This window comes from Mytilus californianus, unplaced genomic scaffold (assembly GCF_021869535.1).
Source record: "Mytilus californianus isolate M0D057914Y unplaced genomic scaffold, xbMytCali1.0.p SCAF_3, whole genome shotgun sequence".
In the NCBI taxonomy this organism is placed as follows: domain Eukaryota; kingdom Metazoa; phylum Mollusca; class Bivalvia; order Mytilida; family Mytilidae; genus Mytilus; species Mytilus californianus.
The window spans coordinates 14855536-14880919 of record NW_026262679.1 but is presented as its reverse complement, the minus strand read 5'-3'; the positions used below and the strand labels follow the sequence as shown (position 1 = coordinate 14880919).

The 25384-nt window shown below is 32.5% G+C and overlaps 1 protein-coding gene across 2 annotated transcripts in view; it reads left to right on the top strand.

The window, feature by feature from the left end:
* The window catches only part of LOC127733966 (coiled-coil domain-containing protein 87-like), an 89311-nt gene that overhangs the window by 43556 nt on the left and 20371 nt on the right, over positions 1 to 25384 (top strand). For both annotated transcript variants that reach the window (XM_052243455.1, XM_052243454.1), the window contains 5 exons: positions 6532 to 6652; positions 12348 to 12429; positions 13863 to 13997; positions 17554 to 17668; positions 18216 to 18286. In XM_052243455.1, the coding sequence (XP_052099415.1) occupies positions 6532 to 6652; positions 12348 to 12429; positions 13863 to 13997; positions 17554 to 17668; positions 18216 to 18286 (524 nt within the window). The remainder of the gene's footprint in view (positions 1 to 6531; positions 6653 to 12347; positions 12430 to 13862; positions 13998 to 17553; positions 17669 to 18215; positions 18287 to 25384) is intronic.

Below are 25384 nucleotides of genomic sequence, written 5' to 3'. Positions count from 1 at the left end.
AATCAGACAAGAAGTTAAAGTATTTATTAGGTCAAGGTATACCTGCCCTGAAATTATCAGCCAAATTGGGTATCTGATTTTTAGGTTATTGCCCCTGAATTGATGATTTAAGGAAATTTTTGCAGTTTTCGGTTATTATCTTGAATATTATTATAGATAGGGATAAACTGTAAACAGCAAAAATGTTCAGCAAAGTAAGATCTACAAATAAGTTTTCATAAGACCAAAATTGTCAATTGACCCCTTAGGGAGTTATTGCCCTTTAAAGACAATTTTTTCTCAATTTGTTCATCTAGTTTGCTTACTTTAAAAAACTGCTGAACAATTTCAGCCAAACTTTGGATGAATGAGTTTCAGAGTATCTAGTATAAATTTTGTATTTTTTTTCCTTGTACGTCAAGAAACATAGCCACTATGGCTAAAATGGAACATAGGGGTAAAATGCATTTTTTTGCTTTTGAAGAAAATATGACAGATACAAAGAACATTTAAATGACATTTTTAAGCCACTCATTAATATATATTGAAAAGCAAAAATAATCATTGATGAAAGATTTAAACAAAAAATTATAGGTGAGCGATTGTCCTTAGGGAATTCAGTGTTAATGGGCCTGGACTGAATTTGTGGCATTTGCTGTTTTACAAATATATGATTTGTGCCACCATCTCTCTTTTTTTATGGTATTTATAATGCCAATAAACAGAATCCAATAAGCCCTAGTAACATATCCCATAACTAACTTTATCATTTTTTACAAGAAACTAATTTGAAAATAAGTATGTACAAATTCCTAGGAAATTTTTCCTAACATGTCTGACTAATGTGTTATAAGTTATGAATATCAACATTTGTTTGTACAGAAACATATTTTTAACAGTATATATACCGTTCATCCTATTTTGACTCTTCAAAATTCAAGAGAAAATCCTAAATTGAGGTAAATTATATGGCCTTCCAAATACCGTTTCGATTCCTAACATCACTGAAGAGACATTAATTGTCAAAATCTGGATATGGTGTACAAATTTTTGCACTTCATGTTTGCGATATACCATCTTTTCTGCAAGTTTTTTGTGTTCTGTTTGGTATTAAATTAATACTTAATATCCATTTTGTTACATCGGTGATCCGTTTATTTGGCAATCGCCATGGTAGTCAACAGGATTTAAGAACATCCATTGTTCGACCTGCTCGTCAAATGCGTTTTGTTAAAATATACTTTTTCACTTTTTTGGTCTTTTGGAAAATGTTGTTTGTGCTGTATTTAGACCCCTCTAACAAGAAATTTGTTTTGCATGCACACGTATAAAAATTGCGTTTTTTTTCCAACGCAATCAAAGGTTTGAATGTTGTTTTCAATTTAGACTTGTACATATATATATGATCCGTTCATCCTATTTTTACTCCTCAAAATTCAAGAGTCTATCCTAAATTGAGGTAAATTGTATGGATTCCAAATACTGTTTTGATTCCTAACATCACTGAAGAGACATTAATTGTCGAAATCCAGATATGGTGTACAAAAACCTTTGCACCTTTTGTTTGCGGTATACCATCTTTTTCGCAAGTTTATTGTTTTCTGTTTAGTATTAAATTTATAATTAAGATCCATTTATTACATTGGTGATCTGTTTATTTGGCAATCGCCAATGGCAGTCAGCAGGGCTTAAGAACATTTGTTGTTCGACCTGTTTGTCAAATGCGCTTTGTAAAACTATACTTTTTCACTTTTTTGGTCTATTGGAAAATGTTGTTTGTGCTGTATTTAGACCCCTCTACCAAGAAATTTGTTTTGCATGCACATGTATAAAAATTGCAGTTTTTTCCAACGCAATCATAGGTTTGAATGTTGTTTTCAATTTAGACTTGTACATATATATATGATCCGTTCATCCTATTTTGACTCCTCAAAATTCAAGAGTCTATCCTAAATTGAGGTAAATTGTATGGCTTTCCAAATACAGTTTCGATTCCTAACATCACTGAAGAGACATTAATTGTCGAAATCTGGATATGGTGTACTAAAACCTTTGCACCTTTTGTTTGCGGTATATCATCTTTTCCGCAAGTTTATTGTTTTCTGTTTAGTATTAAATTTATAATGAAGATCCATTTATTAGATCAGTCATCCGTTTATTTGGCAAGCACCAATGGCAATCAGCAGGGTTTAAGAACATTTGTTTTTCGACCTGTTAGTCAAATGTGTTTTGTTAAATTATACTTTTTCACTTTTTTGGTCTTTTGGAAAATGTTGTTTGTGCTGTATTTAGACCCCTCTAACAAGAAATTTGTTTTGCATGCAAACGTATAAAAGTTGCTGTTTTTATCCAACGCAATCATAGGTTTGAACGTTGTTTTCAGTTTAGACTTGTATATATATATTCGATCCCTAACTTCACTGAAGAGACATTAATTGTCGAAATCTGGATATGGTGTACAAATTTTGCACCTCATGTTTGTTGTATACCATCTTTCCCGCAAGTTTATTGTTTTCTGTTTGGTATTAAATTAATATTAAGATCCATTTTGTTAAATCTTGTGATCAATTTATTTGGCAATCGTCAATGGCAGTCAGCAGGGTTTAAGAACATCAGCTGTTCGACCTGTTAGTCAAATGTGGTTTGTTAAAATATACTTTTTCACTCTTTTTGGTCTTTTGGAAATTGTTGTGTGTGCTGTATTTAGACCCCTCTACCACGAAACTTTTTTACATGCACACGTATAAAAAATGTGGTTTTTATCCAAAGCAATCATAGGTTTGAACGTTGTTTTCAATTTAGACTTGTTTATATTTTATCGTTTGGGCTTGTTTTATATTTTCCCTCGGGTTAATATGATCCGTTCATCCTATTTCGACTCTTTAAAATTCAAGAGTCTATCCTAAATTGAGGTAAATTATATGGCCTTCCAAATACCGTTTCGATCCCTAACATCACTGAAGAGACATTAATTGTCAAAATCCGGATATGGTGTACAAATTTTTGCACCTCATGTTTGTTGTATACCATCTTTCCCGCAAGTTTATTGTTTTCTGTTTGGTATTAAATTAATATTAAGATCCATTTTGTTAAATCTTGTGATCAATTTATTTGGCAATCGTCAATGGCAGTCAGCAGGGTTTAAGAACATCAGCTGTTCGACCTGTTAGTCAAATGCGTTTTGTTAAAATATACTTTTTCACCTTTTTTGGTCTTTTGGAAATTGTTGTTTGTGCTGTATTCAGACCCCTCTACCACGAAATTGTTTTACATGCACATGTATAAAAATTGCGGTTTTTATCCAACGCAATCATAGGTTTGAACGTTGTTTTCAATTTAGACTTGTTTATATTTTATCGTTTGGGCTTGTATTATATTTTCCCTCGGGTTTATATGATCCGTTCATCCTATTTTGACTCTTTAAAATTCAAGAGTCTTTCCTAAATTGAGGGAAATTATATGGCCTTCTAAATACCGTTTCGATCCCTAACATCACTGAAGAGACATTAATTGTCGAAATCCGGATATGGTGTACAAATTTTTGCCCCTCATGTTTGTTGTATACCATCTTTCCCGCAAGTTTATTGTTTTCTGTTTGGTATTAAATTAATATTAAGATCCATTTTGTTAAATCTTGTGATCAATTTATTTGGCAATCGTCAATGGCAGTCAGCAGGGTTTAAGAACATCAGCTGTTCGACCTGTTAGTCAAATGTGGTTTGTTAAAATATACTTTTTCACTCTTTTTGGTCTTTTGGAAATTGTTGTGTGTGCTGTATTTAGACCCCTCTACCACGAAACTTTTTTACATGCACACGTATAAAAAATGTGGTTTTTATCCAAAGCAATCATAGGTTTGAACGTTGTTTTCAATTTAGACTTGTTTATATTTTATCGTTTGGGCTTGTTTTATATTTTCCCTCGGGTTAATATGATCCGTTCATCCTATTTCGACTCTTTAAAATTCAAGAGTCTATCCTAAATTGAGGTAAATTATATGGCCTTCCAAATACCGTTTCGATCCCTAACATCACTGAAGAGACATTAATTGTCAAAATCCGGATATGGTGTACAAATTTTTGCACCTCATGTTTGTTGTATACCATCTTTCCCGCAAGTTTATTGTTTTCTGTTTGGTATTAAATTAATATTAAGATCCATTTTGTTAAATCTTGTGATCAATTTATTTGGCAATCGTCAATGGCAGTCAGCAGGGTTTAAGAACATCAGCTGTTCGACCTGTTAGTCAAATGCGTTTTGTTAAAATATACTTTTTCACCTTTTTTGGTCTTTTGGAAATTGTTGTTTGTGCTGTATTCAGACCCCTCTACCACGAAATTGTTTTACATGCACATGTATAAAAATTGCGGTTTTTATCCAACGCAATCATAGGTTTGAACGTTGTTTTCAATTTAGACTTGTTTATATTTTATCGTTTGGGCTTGTATTATATTTTCCCTCGGGTTTATATGATCCGTTCATCCTATTTTGACTCTTTAAAATTCAAGAGTCTTTCCTAAATTGAGGGAAATTATATGGCCTTCTAAATACCGTTTCGATCCCTAACATCACTGAAGAGACATTAATTGTCGAAATCCGGATATGGTGTACAAATTTTTGCCCCTCATGTTTGTTGTATACCATCTTTCCCGCAAGTTTATTGTTTTCTGTTTGGTATTAAATTAATATTAAGATCCATTTTGTTAAATCTTGTGATCAATTTATTTGGCAATCGTCAATGGCAGTCAGCAGGGTTTAAGAACATCAGCTGTTCGACCTGTTAGTCAAATGCGTTTTGTTAAAATATACTTTTTCACCTTTTTTGGTCTTTTGGAAATTGTTGTTTGTGCTGTATTGAGACCCCTCTACCACGAAATTGCTTTACATGCACAGGTATAAAAATTGCGGTTTTTATCCAACGCAATCATAGGTTTGAACGTTGTTTTCAATTTAGACTTGTTTATATTTTATCGTTTGGGCTTGTATTATATTTTCCCTCAGGTTTATATGATCCGTTCATCCTATTTCAACTCTTTAAAATTCAAGAGTCTATCCTAAATTGAGGTAATTTATATGGCCTTCCAAATACCCTTTTGATCCCTAACATCACTGAAGAGACATTGATTGTCGAAATCCGGATATGGTGTACAAATTTTTGCACCTCGTCAATAATATTTGGTATGCAGTTGTATAAGCATTGGCAAACCTCATTTCCATGAAGATTATTTGGCCCTGCCCCCTCAGTCATGGTCTATTGACTTTGAAACTTTGGCTTAGTTTACATGTATTAGTTTGTGATTAGGTCAGTTTAAGGGAAACCATTAGTGGTAGGCTTATGTTAATTGGTATGCAGTTGTAAAAGCATTAGCACATCTCATTTCCATGGAGAATATTTTGCCTCGCCCCCTCAGTCATGGTCAATTGACTTTGAAACTTTCGCTAAGTTTACATGTATTATATCAGTTTAAGATGAACCACTGATGTTAAGTCAATGATATTTGGTATGCAAATGTATTGGCATTTGCAAGTCTCGTTTCCATGGAGATTATATAGCCCAACCTCTTATCATGGTTCATTGACTTTGAAACTTTTACATAGTTTACAAGTTAATGTTTGTATTTAGGTTTGTTTAAAGGGAATGAAGTATGATAAGTCAATGGTATCTGGTATGCAGTTGTATTAGCATTGGCACATTGTTGGCTCATTGGCACTCATACCACATCTTCTTATATCTACATCTCATTTCCATGGAGATTGTTTAACCATGTACCTTCAGTCATGGTTCATTGACTTGAATATTTGCATAACTTACATGTTAAAGTATTGCTATTTTAATTTCAACATTTGCATTATCAAAATTACAAAAAAGGCGAGACATATCTCTATGTTAACATTTTATGTTAAATTTAAGAACAAATTTTGTGAAATAAGGTGTTTCACTTGAGAATAGAACTTTAACTTGAAGCTGGAGATAAATCTTAAACACATGTCGATTTCATTTAAAACCATTACATGAACTGGAACTTTGGCTTCAACTATCAATAAACATTTTAATTTAAACTTCAACTAGAATACAAGTTTATGTCAAACTGAACATTTTATGCCAAATTTTATTTTAAATTTATCTTTTCAATTTGCACAAAGAATTGAACTAAAAGTAGGATTCCATGTAGAAGTCAATATCAAACTCTAAAGCATCTAGAAGGCAAAATTAAACTGTAGATATTTAGAAGGCAAAATTAAACTTTAGGCATCTAGAACCCAGAATTGAATTGAACTAGAACACAAAATTACAATCGAGGCATCTAGAATGCAAAATTGACCACTAGGTTTATATCAGTACAGTTTTACTTTTTTAACTTTTGGAATTTTTATTTGTTAATGATAAAAAAAAAATAAAAACTTACATTTTCTTTATTTTTTGGTGTATGACATTTTAACAAAAATATTTAATTTAATTGTTTTTAACCATTTTGATGTTTTGAATTGCCAAATATTATAATGACCATTTAAATGCATGCAATAATTTACAGTATCATTTTATTAATGTAGAAGAGGAAGATATAGCAGACAAAGGCCAGAAATCCCCACAAACATCAAGGTCAGCTAAAACATTACAAGAAAGGGTTGCTGCCAGACATTCTGCAAAATTACAAGTAGAGAAACCAACTAGGTAAGATTTGTCAGTTGAAAAGATTGTGCCAAACACTGTTAAAATACAATATAAGATAAGTCATATAAAATTTTTTTTGGATAAACTATAGTAAAGTGGCAGGAAATCAGCCAAATTATGAAAAGAATAAAAGGCTATAATATAAAGCAGAATGCAGCATTACATGACTTCCCCTAGTTGACTTACTGTAGAAGTATTGAACAAATTCTGTTGCCATATTTTGAAAGTATTCCCAAACAGAGGAACATGACTGATTGATTCTTTAGTCTGGGAGAACATAATTTGTTTGTTAGTTGTAATTGGCTTTGAACTTGCTTTCAGTAACTGCGAGCACTCTTTGCTTTGTGTATTGTTTATATGTCAGTTGTTTTTGTGCCTTTTACCAATCTTTTGAGTTAAGCCAATTGCAACTGCAAGACATGGTGATTACTATCCAGCCGCAGCGGTGTAAACTATTTATATAAAGCTTGTAATTGCAGAAGGTTGAAGACTTGGATGCTTCATACTTTGTATGCAGATACCTTATGTTACCAAGTTTCTGTCTGTCATATGTCCATTTTCCTTGACCTGATTTTCATGGCTCAGTGACTGCTTAAAAAAAATCCTAGTTTGAATTTCTCACTTATTATGAGTAATAGAATAAATATATTTAGAAAATGGATTCCTTGCAATGCCTACACGTCCCTCAAACAGGGTTCAGCTGACCTCAACCTCATTTCATGGATCAGTGATCAAGGTTAAAGTTACGTGATAAGGTCCATTTCTCAGATACTATAAGCAGTAGGTCAAAGATATTTGTTGTATGGAAGGATTGTAAGGTGTACATGTCAGTCTGGCAGGTTTCATCTGACCTTGACCTCATTTTCATGGTTCATTGGTCAATGTTAAGATTTTTTTGTTTTGGTTTGTTTTTCAAGTACTGTAAGCAATAGGTCAGCTATATTTGGTGTATGAAATGATTTTAAGGTGTATATGTTGGTCTAGCCAGTATCATCTGACCTTGACCTCATTTTCATGGTTCATTGGTCAATTTTAAGCTTTTGTGTTTTGATCTGTTTTTTAAGTATTAAAAGCAATAGGTCAGCTATATTTGGTGTATGAAATGATTGTAAGATGTACATGTCGGTTTAGTCTATCATCTGTCCTGACCTCATTTTCATGGTTCATTGGTCAATGTTAAGTTTTTGTCTTGCCTGTGACGAAAGTCGCAGCGTGCAAGACATAGGTATTACTATCAGGTGGCGACGGCAGCGGAGTTGTAAACTATTTGTATAAAGCTTTATATTTCAGAAGGTGGAAGACCTAGATGCTTCATACCTTGTATGCAGATACCTTATGTTACGAAGTTTCCGTCTGTCATATGCCCATTGTCCTTGACCTCATTTTCATGGTTCAGTGACTGCTTGAAAAAATTACAGTTTTTTGTCACGTGAATTTTTCACTTATTTATGAGTAATAGGATAACTATATTTGGTATATGGGTTCCTTGCAACGTCTACATGTCCGTCAGACAGGGTAAACCTGACCTCGACCTCAATTCATGGATCAGTGATCAAGGTTAAAGTAACGTGATAAGGTCTGTTTCTCAGATACATGTGTACTACAGGCAGCAGGTCAACTGTATGTGGTGTATGGAATGATTGTAAGCGGTACATGTCAGACTGGCAGATTTCATCTGACCTTGACCTAATTTTAATGGTTCATTGGTCAATGTTAAGTTTTTGTGTTTTGGTCTGTTTTTCTAATACTATATGCAATAGGTCAACTATAAATGGTGTATGGAAATATTTTATGATGTACATGTCAGTCTCACAGGTTTTATTTGACCTTGACCTCATTTTCACGGTTCATTTCTCAGTGTTAAGTTTTTGTGTTTTGGTCTGCTTTTCTTCAACTATAAGCAATAGATCAACTATATTTGATGTATGGAAGGATTGTAAGGTGTAAATGTCTGTCTGGCAGGTATCATCTGACCTTGACCTCATTTTCATGGTTCATTGGTCAATGTTAAGTTTTCATGGTTAAGTTTATTTCTTAGATACTATAATCAATAGGTCAACTATATTTAATGCCTAAATTGATTGTAAGGTGTACATGTCTGTCTGGCATGGTTCATCTGACCTTGACCTCATTTTCATGGTTCATTGGTCAATGTTAAGTTTTCTTGTTTAAGACTGTTTCTTAGAAACAATAAGCAATAGGTCAACTATGTTTGGTTTATTGAATGATTGTAAGGTGTAAATGTATTTCTCGTTTGGTTTATCTGACCTTGACCTCATTTTCTTGGATCATGTTAAGTTTATGTGTTACTTGTATTAAAGCTTTATATTTAGGACTATCAACATAAAATCAATGGTTAGTAAAGAAGGCGAGACATTTCAGTGTGTGCACTCTTGTTTGATTTGGATGGAGAGTTGTCTCATTAGCACTCATACCACATCTTCTTATTTCTATTAGTTTTTTACAGTTAACTAATAGAAACAGTCTGGGATTAAAGTTTGTTACACATCAATTATGTTGTCCTTCATAGAATGTTATGAAACTGGCAGAAGCATTTTTATGATAAAAGAGGGACGAAAGATACCAGAGGGACAGTCATGATAAAGAGATAATGTCTGATGCAAACTTTCTGATAGATGAACTTAGTTTTTTACAGTTGACATTTAAAGACAGTCTGGGATTAAATTTTTATGCCCCTGCCCCGTTTGTCCGGCTGTCTGTCTGTCTGTCTGTCTGTCCGTCCGTCTGTCCGTTGAAAGTCCCCAAAATTGGTCTCCTTTCTTTAACTTTAGTTTGCCTCAACCAAATATTATAAAAATTATACACAATGCATATTACCACAAAACACAGATCAAGATCGAAATTGGGTGGCGACACTTTTACCGTTCATGAGTTATGCCCCTTTATAAACATAAAAATTGCTAAATCTGTCATTTCCATTCTCTAACTTTAGTTTGCCTCAACCAAATGTTATGAAACTTATGCTTATTATCACAGAACAGTCTTAATTACGTGAATCCTGCATCTGTATGTGGAAGTTGACTCATTCGTTTTTACAAGTGGAGGCATCTGTGGCCCATAGACACATTCTCCATTTATTTTGACATGATAAATTTGTAAACCCTTCATGGATTGTTATGAAATTGGACAGAAGCTTATCTTCAAGATCAAGAAATAGTATATAACAGGGCTTCCCTTGGGTCAATTTCTTTTTTCACCACCACTTTCCCTAAAACAACTTTTTTTTTGCCGCTCTCATTTTTTTCGCCAACTCAGATTAATGTATTTTTTATTATGCCCCCCCCGTAGTGGTGGGGGCATTAAGTTTTACCCTTGTCTGTCTGTACGTACGTACGTCCCAAAATTGGTTTCCGTTCTCTAACTTGAGTTTGCCTCAACCAAATGTTATGAAACTTATACACAATGCTTATTACCACAAAACACAGATCAAGTTTGAATTTTGGTGGCGTCACTTTAACCGTTCTAGAGTTATGCCCCTTTACAAATGGAAAAATTGCAAAACTTTTAGTTTCCGTTCTGTAACTTGAGTTTACCTCAACCAAATGTTATGAAACTTATACATAATGCTTATTACCACAAAACACAGATCAATTTTGAATTTTGGTGGCGTCACTTTAACTGTTCTAGAGTTATGCTCCTTTATAAATGGAAAATTGGAAAATTTTTAGTTTCCGTTCTGAATCTTAAGTTTTCCTCAACCAAATGTTAAGAAACTTATACACAATGCTTATTACCACAAAACAGAGATCAAGTTTGAATTTTGGTGGCGTCACTTTAACCGTTCTAGAGTGATGCCCCTTTATAAATGGAAAAATTGCAAAATTTTTAGTTTCCGTTCTGAATCTTAAGTTTGCCTCAACCAAATATTATGAAACTTATACACAATGCTTATTACCACAAAACAGAGATCAAGTTTGAATTTTGGTTGAGTCACTTTAACCGTTCTAGAGTTATGCCCCTTTATAAATGGAAAAATTACAAAATTTTTATTTTCTTCTAGATATCAAGTAATTTTTATTTTGGAGTTATCTTCTTTTGTCCATGATTATGGTTGAATCAACTACAGTCAATGCTTTATACAATGCAATGTTTAATTTTGACTTCCACTGATAAAACACAGATCAAGTTGAATTTGGGTAGTGTCACTTTAACCATTATTGAGTTATGCCCCTTTATAAATTGAAAGATTGCAAAATTTTTAGTTTCCATTCTGTAACTTAAGTTTGCCCAAACCAAACATTATGAAACCTATACACAATATTCATTACCACAAAACTAAGATCAAGTACAAATTTTTTGTTTCCGTTTTCTAACTTTAGTTTGCCTCAACCAAATGTTATGAAACTTATACACAATGCTTATTACTACATAATACAGATTAAGTACGAAATTTGGTGGCGACACTTTTACCATTCTTGAGTTATGTCCCTTTATAAACATAAAAATTTCTGAATTTTTTAGTTTGTCTCAACCAAATGTTATAAAACTTATACACAACTGTTCTAGAGTTATGCGTGTTTACAATTAGAAAAATTGCTGAATTTTTAGTTTCTGTTCTCTACTTAAGTTAGCCTCAACCAAATGTTATGAGACTTACAGACAATGCTTATTACCACAAAATTCAGATCAAGTTCAAATTTGGGTAGGGTCACTTTTATTGTGAACTTTTTTCCTTCTTGCTAACAAACAAAAAATTCAGGTTGCAGTAGTGTTGTCTCATTAATATTATAATTCTGCATATCTTTTTTATATCACACATTGTAATAAATAAACACTCAATCAGAACCAAAATTTCTTGAACTTTATTAAAATAAATGTAAAATTTGACTTCAGGAAACACAGGATTCATCTTCAGTCAGTTTATTGGATACTTTATGTTTACTTAAAGGACAAAGAAAAATTAAAACAGAGATTTGTGTTACTTTTCAACATCTTCTTTAAAACAATAGTTAAAACGTTAAAAGTAAAAATTGAGGCGAAAAAATATGGTTAAAAAAGGTGTGCTGCTAAAACTATTGTGAAGTACCCACTTCAAAACAATTATTGCTATCAAATTTGTAAAAACAATCCTTTAGGTGACATGTGACTCCAATTTACCACACATTTTCATTAAACAATATAATTAACACCTTTATTTATTAGTCGATTGTTGCTGATTATTATCAATTGCAGTCAGCTGATCTGACAAAATCGATATGAGTTCAAGGTGAAATCCGAGTATTGTCTAATCAGGGAGAAAGTCAGAGAAACCTGAAACAAAATTAAAAAGATGGACAAAGTAAAATCTTATATTTCTTTGGATAATCATGATTTTTAATAGCCACAATTATATATTTTTTGCAAAATGCAAAAAGGGCGACAGCCAGCGGAAACCCTGGCATCTAAAGAATAAGTTTTTTTTCTTTTAAATTCTGTGTTTTACTGATAATTAAATAGACTGAGACTTTTTACAGTCAACTTTACACGTTTACACTGACAGCAGGAATCACAGGTGAGACACAGGGTTCCATGGAACCCTTTACAACTTTTTTTTAAGTTTGCTAAAATAAAACCAAAGTAAAATAAGCCATGTCATAAACTTTCTACATTAACATTTTTTTTTAAGCTACTGTAAACCAACTTATTTTTGCAGATACTTTTTGCACTTCAAAATTGTGTATTGTTTAAATTTCAGGGACTTATCACATTCTAGAGCATCAAAAGTTACTTCAATGACTGGTACCATCAGTAAGATGGACACAGATAGATCAGGAGAGGTGAGTAACTTCACTGACTGGTACTGTTAGTTAGATTGATACAGATAGATAGGAAAAGGTGAGTAACTTCACTGACTGGTACTGTCAGTAAGATGGACACAGATAGATCAGGAGAGGTGAGTAACCTCACTGACAGTTACCATCAGTAAGATGGACACAGATATATCAGGAGAGGTGAGTAACTTCACTAACTCGTACTGTCAGTAAGATGGATACAAATAGATTGGGAGAGGTGAGTAACTTCACTGACTGGTACTGTCAGTAAGATTAATACAGATAGATCAGGAGAGGTGAGTAACTTCACTGACTGGTACTGTCAGTAAGGACACAGATAGATCAGGAAAGATGAGTAACTTTACTTACAAGTACCGTCAGTAAGATGGATATATACAGATAGATCAGGAGAGGTGAGTAACTTCACTGACTGGTACCATCAGTAAGATGGACACAGATAGATCAGGAGAGGTGATTAACTTCACTGACTGGTACCATCAGTAAAATGGATGCAGATAGATCAGCAGAGGTGAGTAACTTCACTAACTGGTACCATCAGTAAGATGGAAACAGATAGATCAGGAGAGGTGAGTATCTTTACTGACTGGTACCGTCAGTTAGATGTTAACAGATAGATCAGAAGAGATGAGTAACTTCACTGACTCATACTGTCAGTAAGATTGATACAGATAGATCAGGAGAGGAGAGGGATGTCCATCTTTCATATTTTACATATGTATTAAACTTAAAGATATTGTCAAATTAGATTTTAAGAAAAAGCTGTATTTAGTACTGTTCAACAATATTACTGGTAATTAAAAAAGGGTAACACTACAAGATTATTGCTTTAAAAAAAAATTAATACCTCTTTTACATTAATGAATGAGGACAAGATGAAATGTAAATTTACAGCTTTAACAAGTTTTTGAATAATTTCTAACCAGATTTCCAATGGAAAATATCGGTTATTAATTTGGTGATGTACAGGGGGCGGTTGGGCTGGTGGTTGCCAAACAGTGTCTGCAATATCTTGAAAACACTTTTGAAGAAATCTTTCAAATTTAGATATGTTGTTTCCTATGACTAAATGAAGGTCTAGTTTGATTTTCATTATTTTAGCTTTTATCTTTGTTGAGTTGTAGACATTTAAGTAGTGTAAAGTAATACTTAGAGTGTTGTCAGTGCAATAAATTGAAAACACTTTGACAAAATCTTTTCAAATTTAGTTACATTGTTTCCTGTGACTAAATGATGGTCAAGTTAAGTTTTCACGATTTTAGCTTTTATTGCTGTTGAGTTGTAGACCTTTAAGTAGTGAAAATTGATGCTTAGATTTTACTTGGTCCTGTTTGGGGGTCCAGATTTGCAAATGTCATTTTTATGCAGGAAAATCCAGTTTGCTGTCAATCTGACAGCCTCTTGTTATATATTTTATTTAGACAACAGAGGAAGGTCCTCTTGGTCCTCAGGAAAGATTAGAGAAAGTGTGGAATGCCTTAGAAATGCCAGACAATTTCCGCCTTGACATGGCCATAAAATACAGCTCTAATGAATATTATGTTAAAATGTTTGAGGTAGGTAAAACAACATTATTATCTCTAATTTTTGCCACATGATAAGTGAAGATTGAAAATTTAATGCTGTAATCAATATAAAGCTGTAAGATGTAATTTTAGCAGAGCTTTGTATACATCAGTATCCTTTTGTAGGCCAGGGGGTGTCTCATCATACAAATATGGGTACTGAAGTGCGGCTGTGGCAAAAAAAACATCCCCCCACTTATGTATTTAAATTTTGCGAAAAATCCTTTCTGATAGAATAGAGAATGGAAATTGGGAATGTGTCAAAGAGACAACAACCAGACCAAAGAGCAGAAAACAGCCCAAGGCCAACGATTGGTTTTCAATGCAGGGTTAAAATCCAAACATATATTTCATAGAAAAATCATAACCCATCATACATTTCTGAGCTATATGACAAACAATGTGTGGCATCTTAATTAGATGCAAAAGATTACTGTGGATTAATTTATTTTTTGTGGGTACCAATTTTCATGGATTGAGGGAAAATTGTATTTTCTTGGATATTTGTTTTCGTGGATGGTAATGGTATCTCACTAATAATAATGAATTTTTAGTATTCAACTTGTGTCAATAAAGTCTCAGCAGAAAAAAGATGTTTACAGCGGCCCATACCCTGCAAGTCGGTATAAACCTTCATATAGGAAGAGACTTCCTGTGTTTGTAGGAAAGTATTACTCATTCAGATCTAGATATTTTTATAGTAAATAGTATGATAAAGAAAAAATGTAATAGATTACTTGAATAAGACACAAAAAAGGTTGAAGATTATTTGTCGCCAAGCTTCTTCCGAGTCAAATAAAAGGCAATATTAAAACTAGTGTCAATTTTAACAGATGTTACTTGTCTGCAATAGGTTATTTTTTCAATCTTTTAATTACTTTAACTAAATATTTTTGATGTTTAAAATACCATCATTTCATGAAAATAACTTTATAGAATGGTGTCGCAATTACAAACAGATACAGAAAATAACATTATAGAATGGTGTTGCCAATACAAATAGGAAAAAGACATTATAAAATGGTGTTGTCATTACAAATAGATACAGAAATTAACATTATTGATTGGTGTTGCCATTAAAAGAGGGACGAAAGATAACAGAGGGACAGTCAAACTCATAGATCGAAAACAAACTGACAACGTCATGGCCAAAAATAAAAAGACAAACAGACAAATAATAGTACAGATGACACAACATAGAAAACTAAAGACTAAGCAACACGAACCCCACCAAAAACTGTGGGTGATCTCAGGTGCTCCGGAAGGGTAAGCAGATCCTGCTCCACATGTGGCACCCGTCGAGTTGCTTATGTTATTACAAATCCGGTAAATAGTCTAATTCGGTAAGTCACATTCGTGAAAAGGGAGGGTATTGTAGCTGCGACATAAGGAACATATCCGATATCATCTGTGAAACCGTTATTCCATAACGGTCAACCAACTCGTGTTGGCGTCCGTAAAATTTACGAAGGGACGACTTCAACTTCACCATTTGGAACTCTTGGTTTAATAGCTTCCTTGTGAGCAGCAATCCTCTATCAAGGAAATCATGATAGGAAACACAAGCCCGGGAATATCGTATCAATTGGGAGATATATACTCCGTATGCAGGCGCTGCTGGAATGTTGCTACATAGAAATGGAAAGTTCACAATTGGGAAGCTGAAATCATCTCTTTTGTCGTAAAGTTTTGTTTTCAACCGACCCTCATTGTCAATTTCTAGATGTAAGTCAAGATATGAGGCAGACTTAACTGTATCTGTCGTATCCTTTATCTCTAGTTCGATGGGATAGATTCGTTCAACATAGTCAAATAACATTGTAGAGTGGTGTTGGGATTACAAACAGATACAGAAAATAACATTATAGAATGGTGTTGCCATTACAAACAGATACAGAAAATAACATTATAGAATGGTGTTGCCATTACAAATAGATACAGAAAATAACATTATAGAATGGTGTTGCCATTACAAATAGATACAGAAAATAACATTATAGAATGGCGTTGCCATTAAAATAGGATAATAACATTGTAGAATGGTGTTGCCATTACAAATAGGAAAACAACATTATAAAATGGTGTTGTCATTACAAATAGATACAGAAATTAACATTATAGAATGGTGTTGCCATTTAAATAGGAAAATAATATTGTAGAGTGGTGTTGCCATTAAGATAGGAAAATAACATTGTAGAATGGTGTTGCCATTAAGATAGGAAAAATACTCCAGTACTGCTTTAAGTACTTTAAACCTTCTTTTAGTAACTGTAAGATTCTTTTTACAGTTAACATTTATTAAAAATTTGTGTTTTCCCTTTTTATCAATAAAACATTACAATATTGGCAGTATTGACAAATTAATTTCTTTTTTTTGATAGTCTACATTTCCTGTTTTTGTAGTCTACATATTTCCCCTTTTTGTGGTCTACATATGTGATGATATTTCCACTCATTACATTTTTTTTTAAAATTATGATCAGAGTATGATTTGGTTGTTGATGAACATTGATCAAGCAGATGAGACTTGGCTATTTTTGGAAAACTATTTTAGGATTAAAAGATCTCTCTCGTATCCTCAATACTCCATGATGGAACAAATGTCATATAATTGATAATAAAACAAAAACACACAATTTAACCCCTAATATTTATTCATTGGCTCTCTAACAAGTTTCTTTGATGTGAGGAATTGGTATAAAACAAAATGTTCATGTTCCATATTCTTATGCAATTTAAGTGTATAATTAGCGCATAAGTACTGATCTCAGACTCCAATAAGATTGCTTAGTAGCTTACTTTTCAGGGCTCACGCTAGCAGGGGACTGGGGCGACACAGTCGCTTTCCTGTCCGTCACTTTGCTTTTCCCGGCCGTCAAAAGCGAAATCTAGTCGCCCTGTTGTTCAGGATACTCACTTTCAGTCGCTTTCGTCATCGGCAATATTCAACATTTACCAAGTCGATGAAACAGCAATTTTTCATTTGAAAGTAAAGAAATTCAAAGATATACGATTTGTTTTTTTTAGAAAAGAGGTTAAAGCATTGATTTTAAAGTTAATTAAGAAAATAACATTATAGAATACTGTTGCCATTACAAACAGATACAGAAATAACATTATAGAATGGTGTTGCCATTACAAATAGATACAGAAATTAACATTATAGAATAATGTTGCCATTAAAATAGGATTATAACATTGTAGAATGGTGTTGCTATTACAAATAGGAAAACAATATTATAAAATGGTGTTGTCATTACAAATAGATACAGAAATTAACATTATAGAATGGTGTTGCCATTAAAATAGGAAAATAACATTGTAGAATGGTGTTGCCATTAGGATATGAAAATAACGTTGTAGAATGGTGTTGGCATTACAAACAGATACAGAAAATAACATTATAGAATGCTGTTGCCATTACAAACAGATACAGAAAATAACATTATAGAATGCTGTTGCCATTTCAAATAGATACAGAAATTAACATTATAGAATGGTGTTGCCATCACAAATAGATACAATAATATTCATTTCATTACTTCAGGCTATTGAAAGATGGGAGCTTGCAACAGAATTAATCCAGAAAAGAGAGGAGTTTCTGGGAAAATTAGAAAAATTTGAAAGAGCTGCTTCTGATCCAAACAGATTCTTTGAAAAGGGTTTGTTTAAATGTTACTGAATTTTATTATCTTTGGTTAATTTTAAGGCCAAGAAGAAGTTATTCATCACGAGTTGGTGATCAGTTGTTTAACATTTTCTTTTATTGTTAGAATTAGTATGACATCCTGTAATGTCAAATTAAACTTAAGCAAATTTTGGTCAAAGTATGAGCCAGGAAACTTCTTAGGCTTGTTGAAATTAAAAAAATAATAAATTACAAATAATATATTAATAAAGAAATTACAAAATGTACTGATACTTTCTAGTGTGCGAGTAATATCATAACTGTATTATCTTATCATAGTCTTTTGATTTTTTTATGTTGTGTTTTATGTACTATTGTTTGTCTGTTGGTCTTTTTCTTTTTTAGCCATGGCTTTGTCAGTTTATTTTCGACTTATGAGTTTGAATGTCATTCTGGTATCTTTCGCCTCTCTTTTACAAAAACATGCATATTAAATACCACAGGATTCTATAGATTTCAGTTGGAAGAACATAATATGTTTTGATACCTAAATTAACCTGTTTTTTAATTTATCTTAATAGTATCAAGTGGTGTTAAAGGTAGTTCTGTTAAAAGGCTGCAGGAGGCAAAACAAAGAAGTTTTTACTATAAGGTAAGATGAAAAAATATATAAGTGAACCAACACCTGAAGTGGTGATTGTGCGGTAGGGTAAAAACGTAAGGTAAGATGTAAGAATTAGGATTATCAATAAAGAGGAAAAGTCTCTAGATTTTGTCATATTAATTTTTATGAAAGAGTATTTTAATTTATTGTTTCATGTGTTGTATGATAGAGAATGAATCTGTGGCTTAAGATTATAACAATCAGATACATTCTTAGAATATAATGTTGAATATTTAAATGTGAAGAAAATATAACATGAGTTAATTAATACGTTGGACATCATGAAAATCTGCACTTACTATCAACAATAGTTTTGTTCAGGACAGATCAGGATTCTGTATAATTCTGCTTTGGGCATTCCACAAGATTGCACTTTTTTGCAGTGTTCTCGACATTGCTGTATTAAACCTACTTAGAAGTAAATATTGGCGCGACAGACAACATGAGTTCTATTTTAGCAGGATATGGGAAAGAAACGAAAATTATAATACAATTTGTGTATACTTTGGCAAAATGTATTTTTAATCATACTACAGTCAAACCTTGTTATGTCGAAGTCGAAGGGACCAGACCTAAGTATTCGACTTAACCGAGGTCGACTCATCAGAGGTCGTGTGTGTCGTCATAAATTTGAAATGCATGATATACGGTAATAGATTTGTACAAGCTAGATACTTTGAACAGTGTGCCTTTTTTTCGATATAACACATTTAATCTCCATATTTTTTGGTCCTTCATAATTAATTAAACACACAAATACAGAAACAAATCATGCACAAATAAAAGCAATAGTATAAGCAAATATTTACAAAGGTCAGTCACTATAGATTATGAAATCACTTGCGGAATGAAACAAGTTCTGAACTGTCTCTGATGAGGTTGTCTGCTTTACATTAAATTATTATGAATTTATCATAATTGTCTTAATCCTTTTATTTATTGTAATTAATTTTAATTCTAAAGATTCATTTAATCTCGGCTTGGGTCATTTAAATTCGTTTCGTTTTTATGTCCGGTGAAATATGTTCAACACACTTAACGTTCGGGTTGGACGATCAACAAAGGTGTTAATTAATTATCGGTCACCATAAACATGTCATTTCAACTGTTATACAGACAAGTATGTTTACTCAGCTTTAATTTCTTTTGAAAATGATTAGGTTACATAAGAAATACATCCGATTTGAATTTTTATCATTAGGTCTGCATCTTTCGAAAATTCTTACTTTCGAAATTCGAGACATCAGGGTCAATTTACATTAATTTTACATCGAAATGACTATAAAATTTACTGCACTTAACCGGGTATTCCAATCAACCGAGTTCAACTCATCAGAGGTAATTATGCATTGATCAAACAGGAATTTTACCGGGACCGAGAAGTTACTTCTACTCCTCCGAGTTTTCAACACAACTGACACAACAACGTTGGACTGTATTTATAAAATATTTAATAATACAAATTTGAATAAGAAGGTCAAGGCTCGACATTACCGCTTGTCCGATTGTCCGGGACAAGTGGACACAGATGTCGGGCAAGTAGATTCCACTTACTACTTGTCCGATGGGACAAGTGAAAAATCGATGTCAGATGTAAAATATATCAAATTCAAGACTTATAAATTCCCCCAAAATTGATCTCTAACATGTTTTAATCAGTTGGAATTCACAAGGTGGCCAGGTGTATTTACATACACATTGGATTGTTTACCTGTGAGACAGTCACAAAGTTTAAATGGATCAAGAAAGTTCGGTCTTCTTCTATATAATTTTTTTTTACAAAAAAGGTCGTTTGTACGCCATGCCTGTATTAGAAATGTCTGTCAGTAATGTCATGTTTTCATAAGGTGGTGGTCTACAGGAAGACCAAAGCATGCTTGGTTTAATCCATACGACTACTACAGAATGGATAGGTCCATAAGAGAACCTAGTGATTTGGGAAGTGATGATGATTTAATGATCGACACATGATAGTGACATTGAGTCAGAGAACTCAGTCTTGCAAATAATCTTTCAGTCTGAAATAATAAAATGAATTTTGATATGGTATTCTTTATTTAGTTACAAACAAATTCATATAGCATAGCAAATTGCTCCCTTCATTAGGTACAATCAAAGCTCAAGTGTTATTGGTGCATATCATCAATATCTAAGATTTTCAATTTTTAATTCGGACAAGTGAGTTAAGAGTTCGGACAAGTTGATTTTCTTGCAACTTGTCCGAAGGGACAAGTTAGAAAAAATGATAATGTAGAGGCCTGAAGGTTACTTCGCTTGTTTTCAAGCAACAGGTTGTACAAAAGTTAACCTATTTTGTGAAGAAGATTCACTGAAAAAGTACTATTATGTGGCTAGAAAAAAAAACAAATGATGGAATTTGACAAGTGATATGAGGGGATAGCTCTTATATAGGTATTTAGAAAACAAAAGAAAAAATTGGGTTGCTTTAGTCAGAAACCTCATCAGTGGTTGTTTTTTTGTTATATCTAAATATTTTTTTATCATTTGAAGAATTCAGTGTTTATTACAGATCTTTGATTGGAATGTTTCTTTTTAATTAGTTAAAACCTTTGATAGAGTCAGGCTGATTAAGAGCTTGAAATGTTGTATGAATGCTTGTCTATTATTGAATACTGGATGTTGCTTTCTAGATGTTTTTTTATGTGTTTTGTTGTTTTTTTATTGATGTATATCCTTTTGTTCATCAACTGCCTTACCTTGAAACATAATAAAAAAGGTAAATTTACAAGTTTCCTTCCGGAGCACCTGAGATCACCCCAAGTTTTTGGTGTTTGTGTTGCTTAGTCTTAAGTTTTCTATGTTGTGTTTTATAAACTGTTGTTTGTCTTTTGGTCTTTTTCGTCTTTTGCTATGGTGTTTGTCACTTTATTTACAACTTATGAGTTTAAATGTCCCTTTGGTATATTTCACCTTTTTTTAGCTCACCTGGCCCAAAGGGCCAAGTGAGCTTTTCTCATCACTTGGCATCCGTTGTCCCACGTCCATCGTCCGTAAACTTTTACAAAAATCTTCTCCTCTGAAACTACTGGGCTAAATTTAACCAAACTTGGCCACAATCATCATTAGGGTATCTAGTTTAAAAAAAGTGTCCGGTGACCCAGCCAACCAACCAAGATGGCTGCCATGGCTAAAAATAGAACATAGGGGTAAAATGTAGATTTTGGCTTATATCTCTGAAACCAAAGCATTGAGAGCAAATCTGACGCGATAAAAATGTTTATCAGGTCAAGATCTATCTGCCCTGAAATTTTCAGATGAATCGGACAACCCGTTGTTAGGTTGCTACCCCTGAATTAGTAATTTTAAGGAAATTTTGCCGTATTTGGTTATTATCTTGAATATTATTATAGATAGAGATAAACTGTAAACAGCAATAATGTTCAGCAAAGTAAGTTCTACAAATAAGACAACATGACCAAAATGGTCAGTTGACCCCTTAAGGAGTTATTGCCCTTTTATAGTCAATTTTTAACAATTTTTCGTAAATTTTTGTTATCTTTTACAAAAATCTTCTCTGAAACTACTAAGATGAATTTAACCAAAGTTGTAAACAATCATCATTAGGGTATGTAGTTTAAAAATTGTGTCTGATCCGCGTTCAGCTTTTTGTTATTATCTTGAATATTATTATAGATAAGAGATAAACTGTAAACAGCAATAATGTACAGCAAAGTAAGACCTACAAATAAGTCAACCTGACCAAATGGTCAATTGACCCCTTAAGGAGTTATTGCCCTTTTTAATCAATTTTTAACAATTTTCATAAATTTTGTAAATTTTTACAAAACAATTTCCACTGAAACTACTGGGCCAAGTTCATTATAGATAGAGATAATTGTAAGCATCAAGAATGTTCAGTAAAGTAAAATCTACAAACACATCACCATCACCAAAACACATGAATCCATCTGTGTCCTTTGTTTAATATGCACATAGACCAAGGTGAGCGACACAGGCTCTTTAAAGCCTCTAGTTTTGCAGTATGTTTTGTTATAAACTAAATCCCCTTATAAAAATCAAGTTTTTTTAATTTATATCAGTCAAAAAATGTTCTGTACTTGCCAAAAAAGCTTATTACAATTTGATAAATTGTATAAATTTCTTCATTTAAATGAAATGAATCACAAATTATTTGCAGTCATTTGGGATCCAAGATGACAAAATACTCCAGTACTGCTTTAAGTACTTTAAACCTTCTTTTAGTATTAACTGTAAGAGTTCTTTAATACAGTTACATTTATTAAAAATTTGTGTTTTCCCTTTTTATCAATAAAACATTACAATATTGGCAGTATTGACAAATTAATTTCTTTTTTTTGATAGTCTACATTTCCTGTTTTTGTAGTCTACATATTTCCCCTTTTTGTGGTCTACATATGTGATGATATTTCCACTCATTACATTTTTTTTTATAAATTATGATCAGAGTATGATTTGGTTGTTGATGTACATTGATCAAGCAGATGAGACTTGGCTATTTTTGGAAAACTATTTTAGGATAAAAAGTTCTTTCTCGTATCCTCAATACTCCATGATGGAACAAATGTCATATAATTGATAAACAAAAACACACAATTTCGCCCTGTTGTTCAGGATACTCACTTTCAGTCGCTTTCGTCATCGGCAATATTCAACATTTACCAAGTCGATGAAACAGCAATTTTTCCTTTGAAAGTAAAGGATTTCAAAGACACAAAGTTTTATTTTTTTTTAGAAAAGAGGTTAAAGCATTGATTTTAAAGTTTGTTGCATGTTACTTTCAAAAGACAATTTTTTTTATCACTTCCGGTACTTGTTATTCGAGAGCGTACATCAAATCATTCTAAATTTTTGCCAAATAAGCTTGTTACTTCATTAGAACGTGATGAAATTTTGCCTGAAGTAAATTGGTTATCCTTATATTGCATTAAAAACGTCATATTCCCTTCTAAATAGCGTGTCAAACATCGTTTATTTTTGTAAATTTTTCTTTGTCCGCCATTCTATCTATCTATCCATCTGTAAATATCTTCTGCCAATCAAGGCACACCTCCTGGAACCCGGAGTACGGTATGTAAGAAATGTTAGATATATACACTGAATATCCTCCACCAATATTTACAGTAAATCCGTAAGAATTATTTACACTGATAAAAGTTCTTTATCCACACATAAAATATTTGTGTTCGATCTTAAAATCTAAAATTGATATTGTAAAATTTCATTTTAGATATTTATATATTGCATAGAGGTGATCTGACTACACTATGGAAATTACTTATATTTAATGCCGCATTTCCTATTCTTCTTCTGAGGCATAATTTTCAGTAATTCGTACCGCTTATGGTGCAATCTATATATAAGATGTCTACACAGTGGTTCTAAATGAATGTTAAGAAGCCATTTAAATTTTTGGGCAAATTATTGTTAAACTACGGATCGGAGTCGGGATTTCATTGGAACGGACCAGCTATGACCGAAATCCGGATTCCTGCGATAATGACTACGGATGCATGAATGGCACAGCTGACAGATCCTTAAAGGAAAAATTACACATTCCACAAGCATTAACATACTTTTGATTAGATCTTCTTGATTAATGTATATATTTCCATGTATATGCATTGTTTCAATTTATAAATTAAAGTTGCTCAACTCTGGAACTAATACACTAATATAATTATATTATGTCAAAGCTTAACTGTGTTAAATAAAACTGTTAAATTTAAATATCTTTTTAAGGAGAAATAAACATGATAACAGAGTAGTTTTTAATTGAATTTTAATTGATATAACAACTTTCTTTTCCTTTTTGATATAAAAAATTTTTTTTTATTATTGCCAGATATTTAATTGTTTTTTTCTGACAAGAGGACTAATATGATTGTGCAACTAGATATGATAAAATTAAACAACTTTGAGTTTGAACTGTTACTTTAATTGTATACCCAGGTACAAATTGAACAATAAAAAAAAAATAAGATACATATGGCTCTTCGTATTATAGTAAAAACCAAACATTGTAGCGCCGCGAGCGAACGAGCACTTCTCTTTCAAATCTCACCACTTCTCCCTCTCAGTTTCAAAAAGAGAAGTCACTTCTCCCTATGATTCTGAAGTAGTGTGAGCCCTGCTATTGGTATAGAACATAAATAACACAGAAAAATACATAAAGAACACGGATAAATGGTTTTTGTCCAGATCAACATAGGGATAGTGATTCGGCGTCGGCATTAGCTAACTTCTTAAAAGCTTAATAATTTCTAAGGTGGAAGACCTGGATGCTTCATACTTTGTATATAGATGCCTTATGTTATGAAGTTTCCATCTGTCATATGTTTCTGAGTTATGGGATTTTATTTATAAAAAGGGGTGATTTTCCAGTTTTCAGACAATATCTTTAAAGTGCTTTGAGCAGTTTTCGTGAAACTTTGGTGACTTGTTTATATCTATTAAGATAACCTCCCTTTAGTTTTTTAAAAAAATTCTGATATGACATTGAGAAGTTTTTGAACTTTATTCTTTGAAAAAGGGACGGGCCTATCAGCGCTTATGGCGCAGCTGTTTATTGTGTTTTGGTCTGTTTTTCTTAAACTATAACCAATAGGTCAACTATATTTGTTGTATGGAATGATTGTAATGTGTATATGTCTGTCTGGCAGATATCCTCTGACCTTGACCTCATTTTCATGGTTCATTGGTCAATGTTAAGTTTTCATGGTTAAGTTTGTTTCTTTTATACTATAAGCAATAGGTCAACTATATTTGGTGTATTGAATGATTGTAAGGTATACATGTATTTTCAGTTTGGTTCATCTAACCTTGACTTCATTTTCTTGGATCAAGTTAAGTTTATGTGATACTTTTAGTAAAGCTTTATATTTAGTATTATCAACATAAAATCAATGGTCAGTAAAGAAGGCGAGACATTTCAGCATGTGCACTCTTGTTCAATTCAAGCAAGTAAATTGCAGTAGAAAGAATAGACAGGATGACAAAAAAATAATGCCATATTATGTTTATGCTCAACCCATTTTTTTTTGTTTTTAGCTCACCAGGCCCAAAGGGCCAATTGAGCTTTTCTCA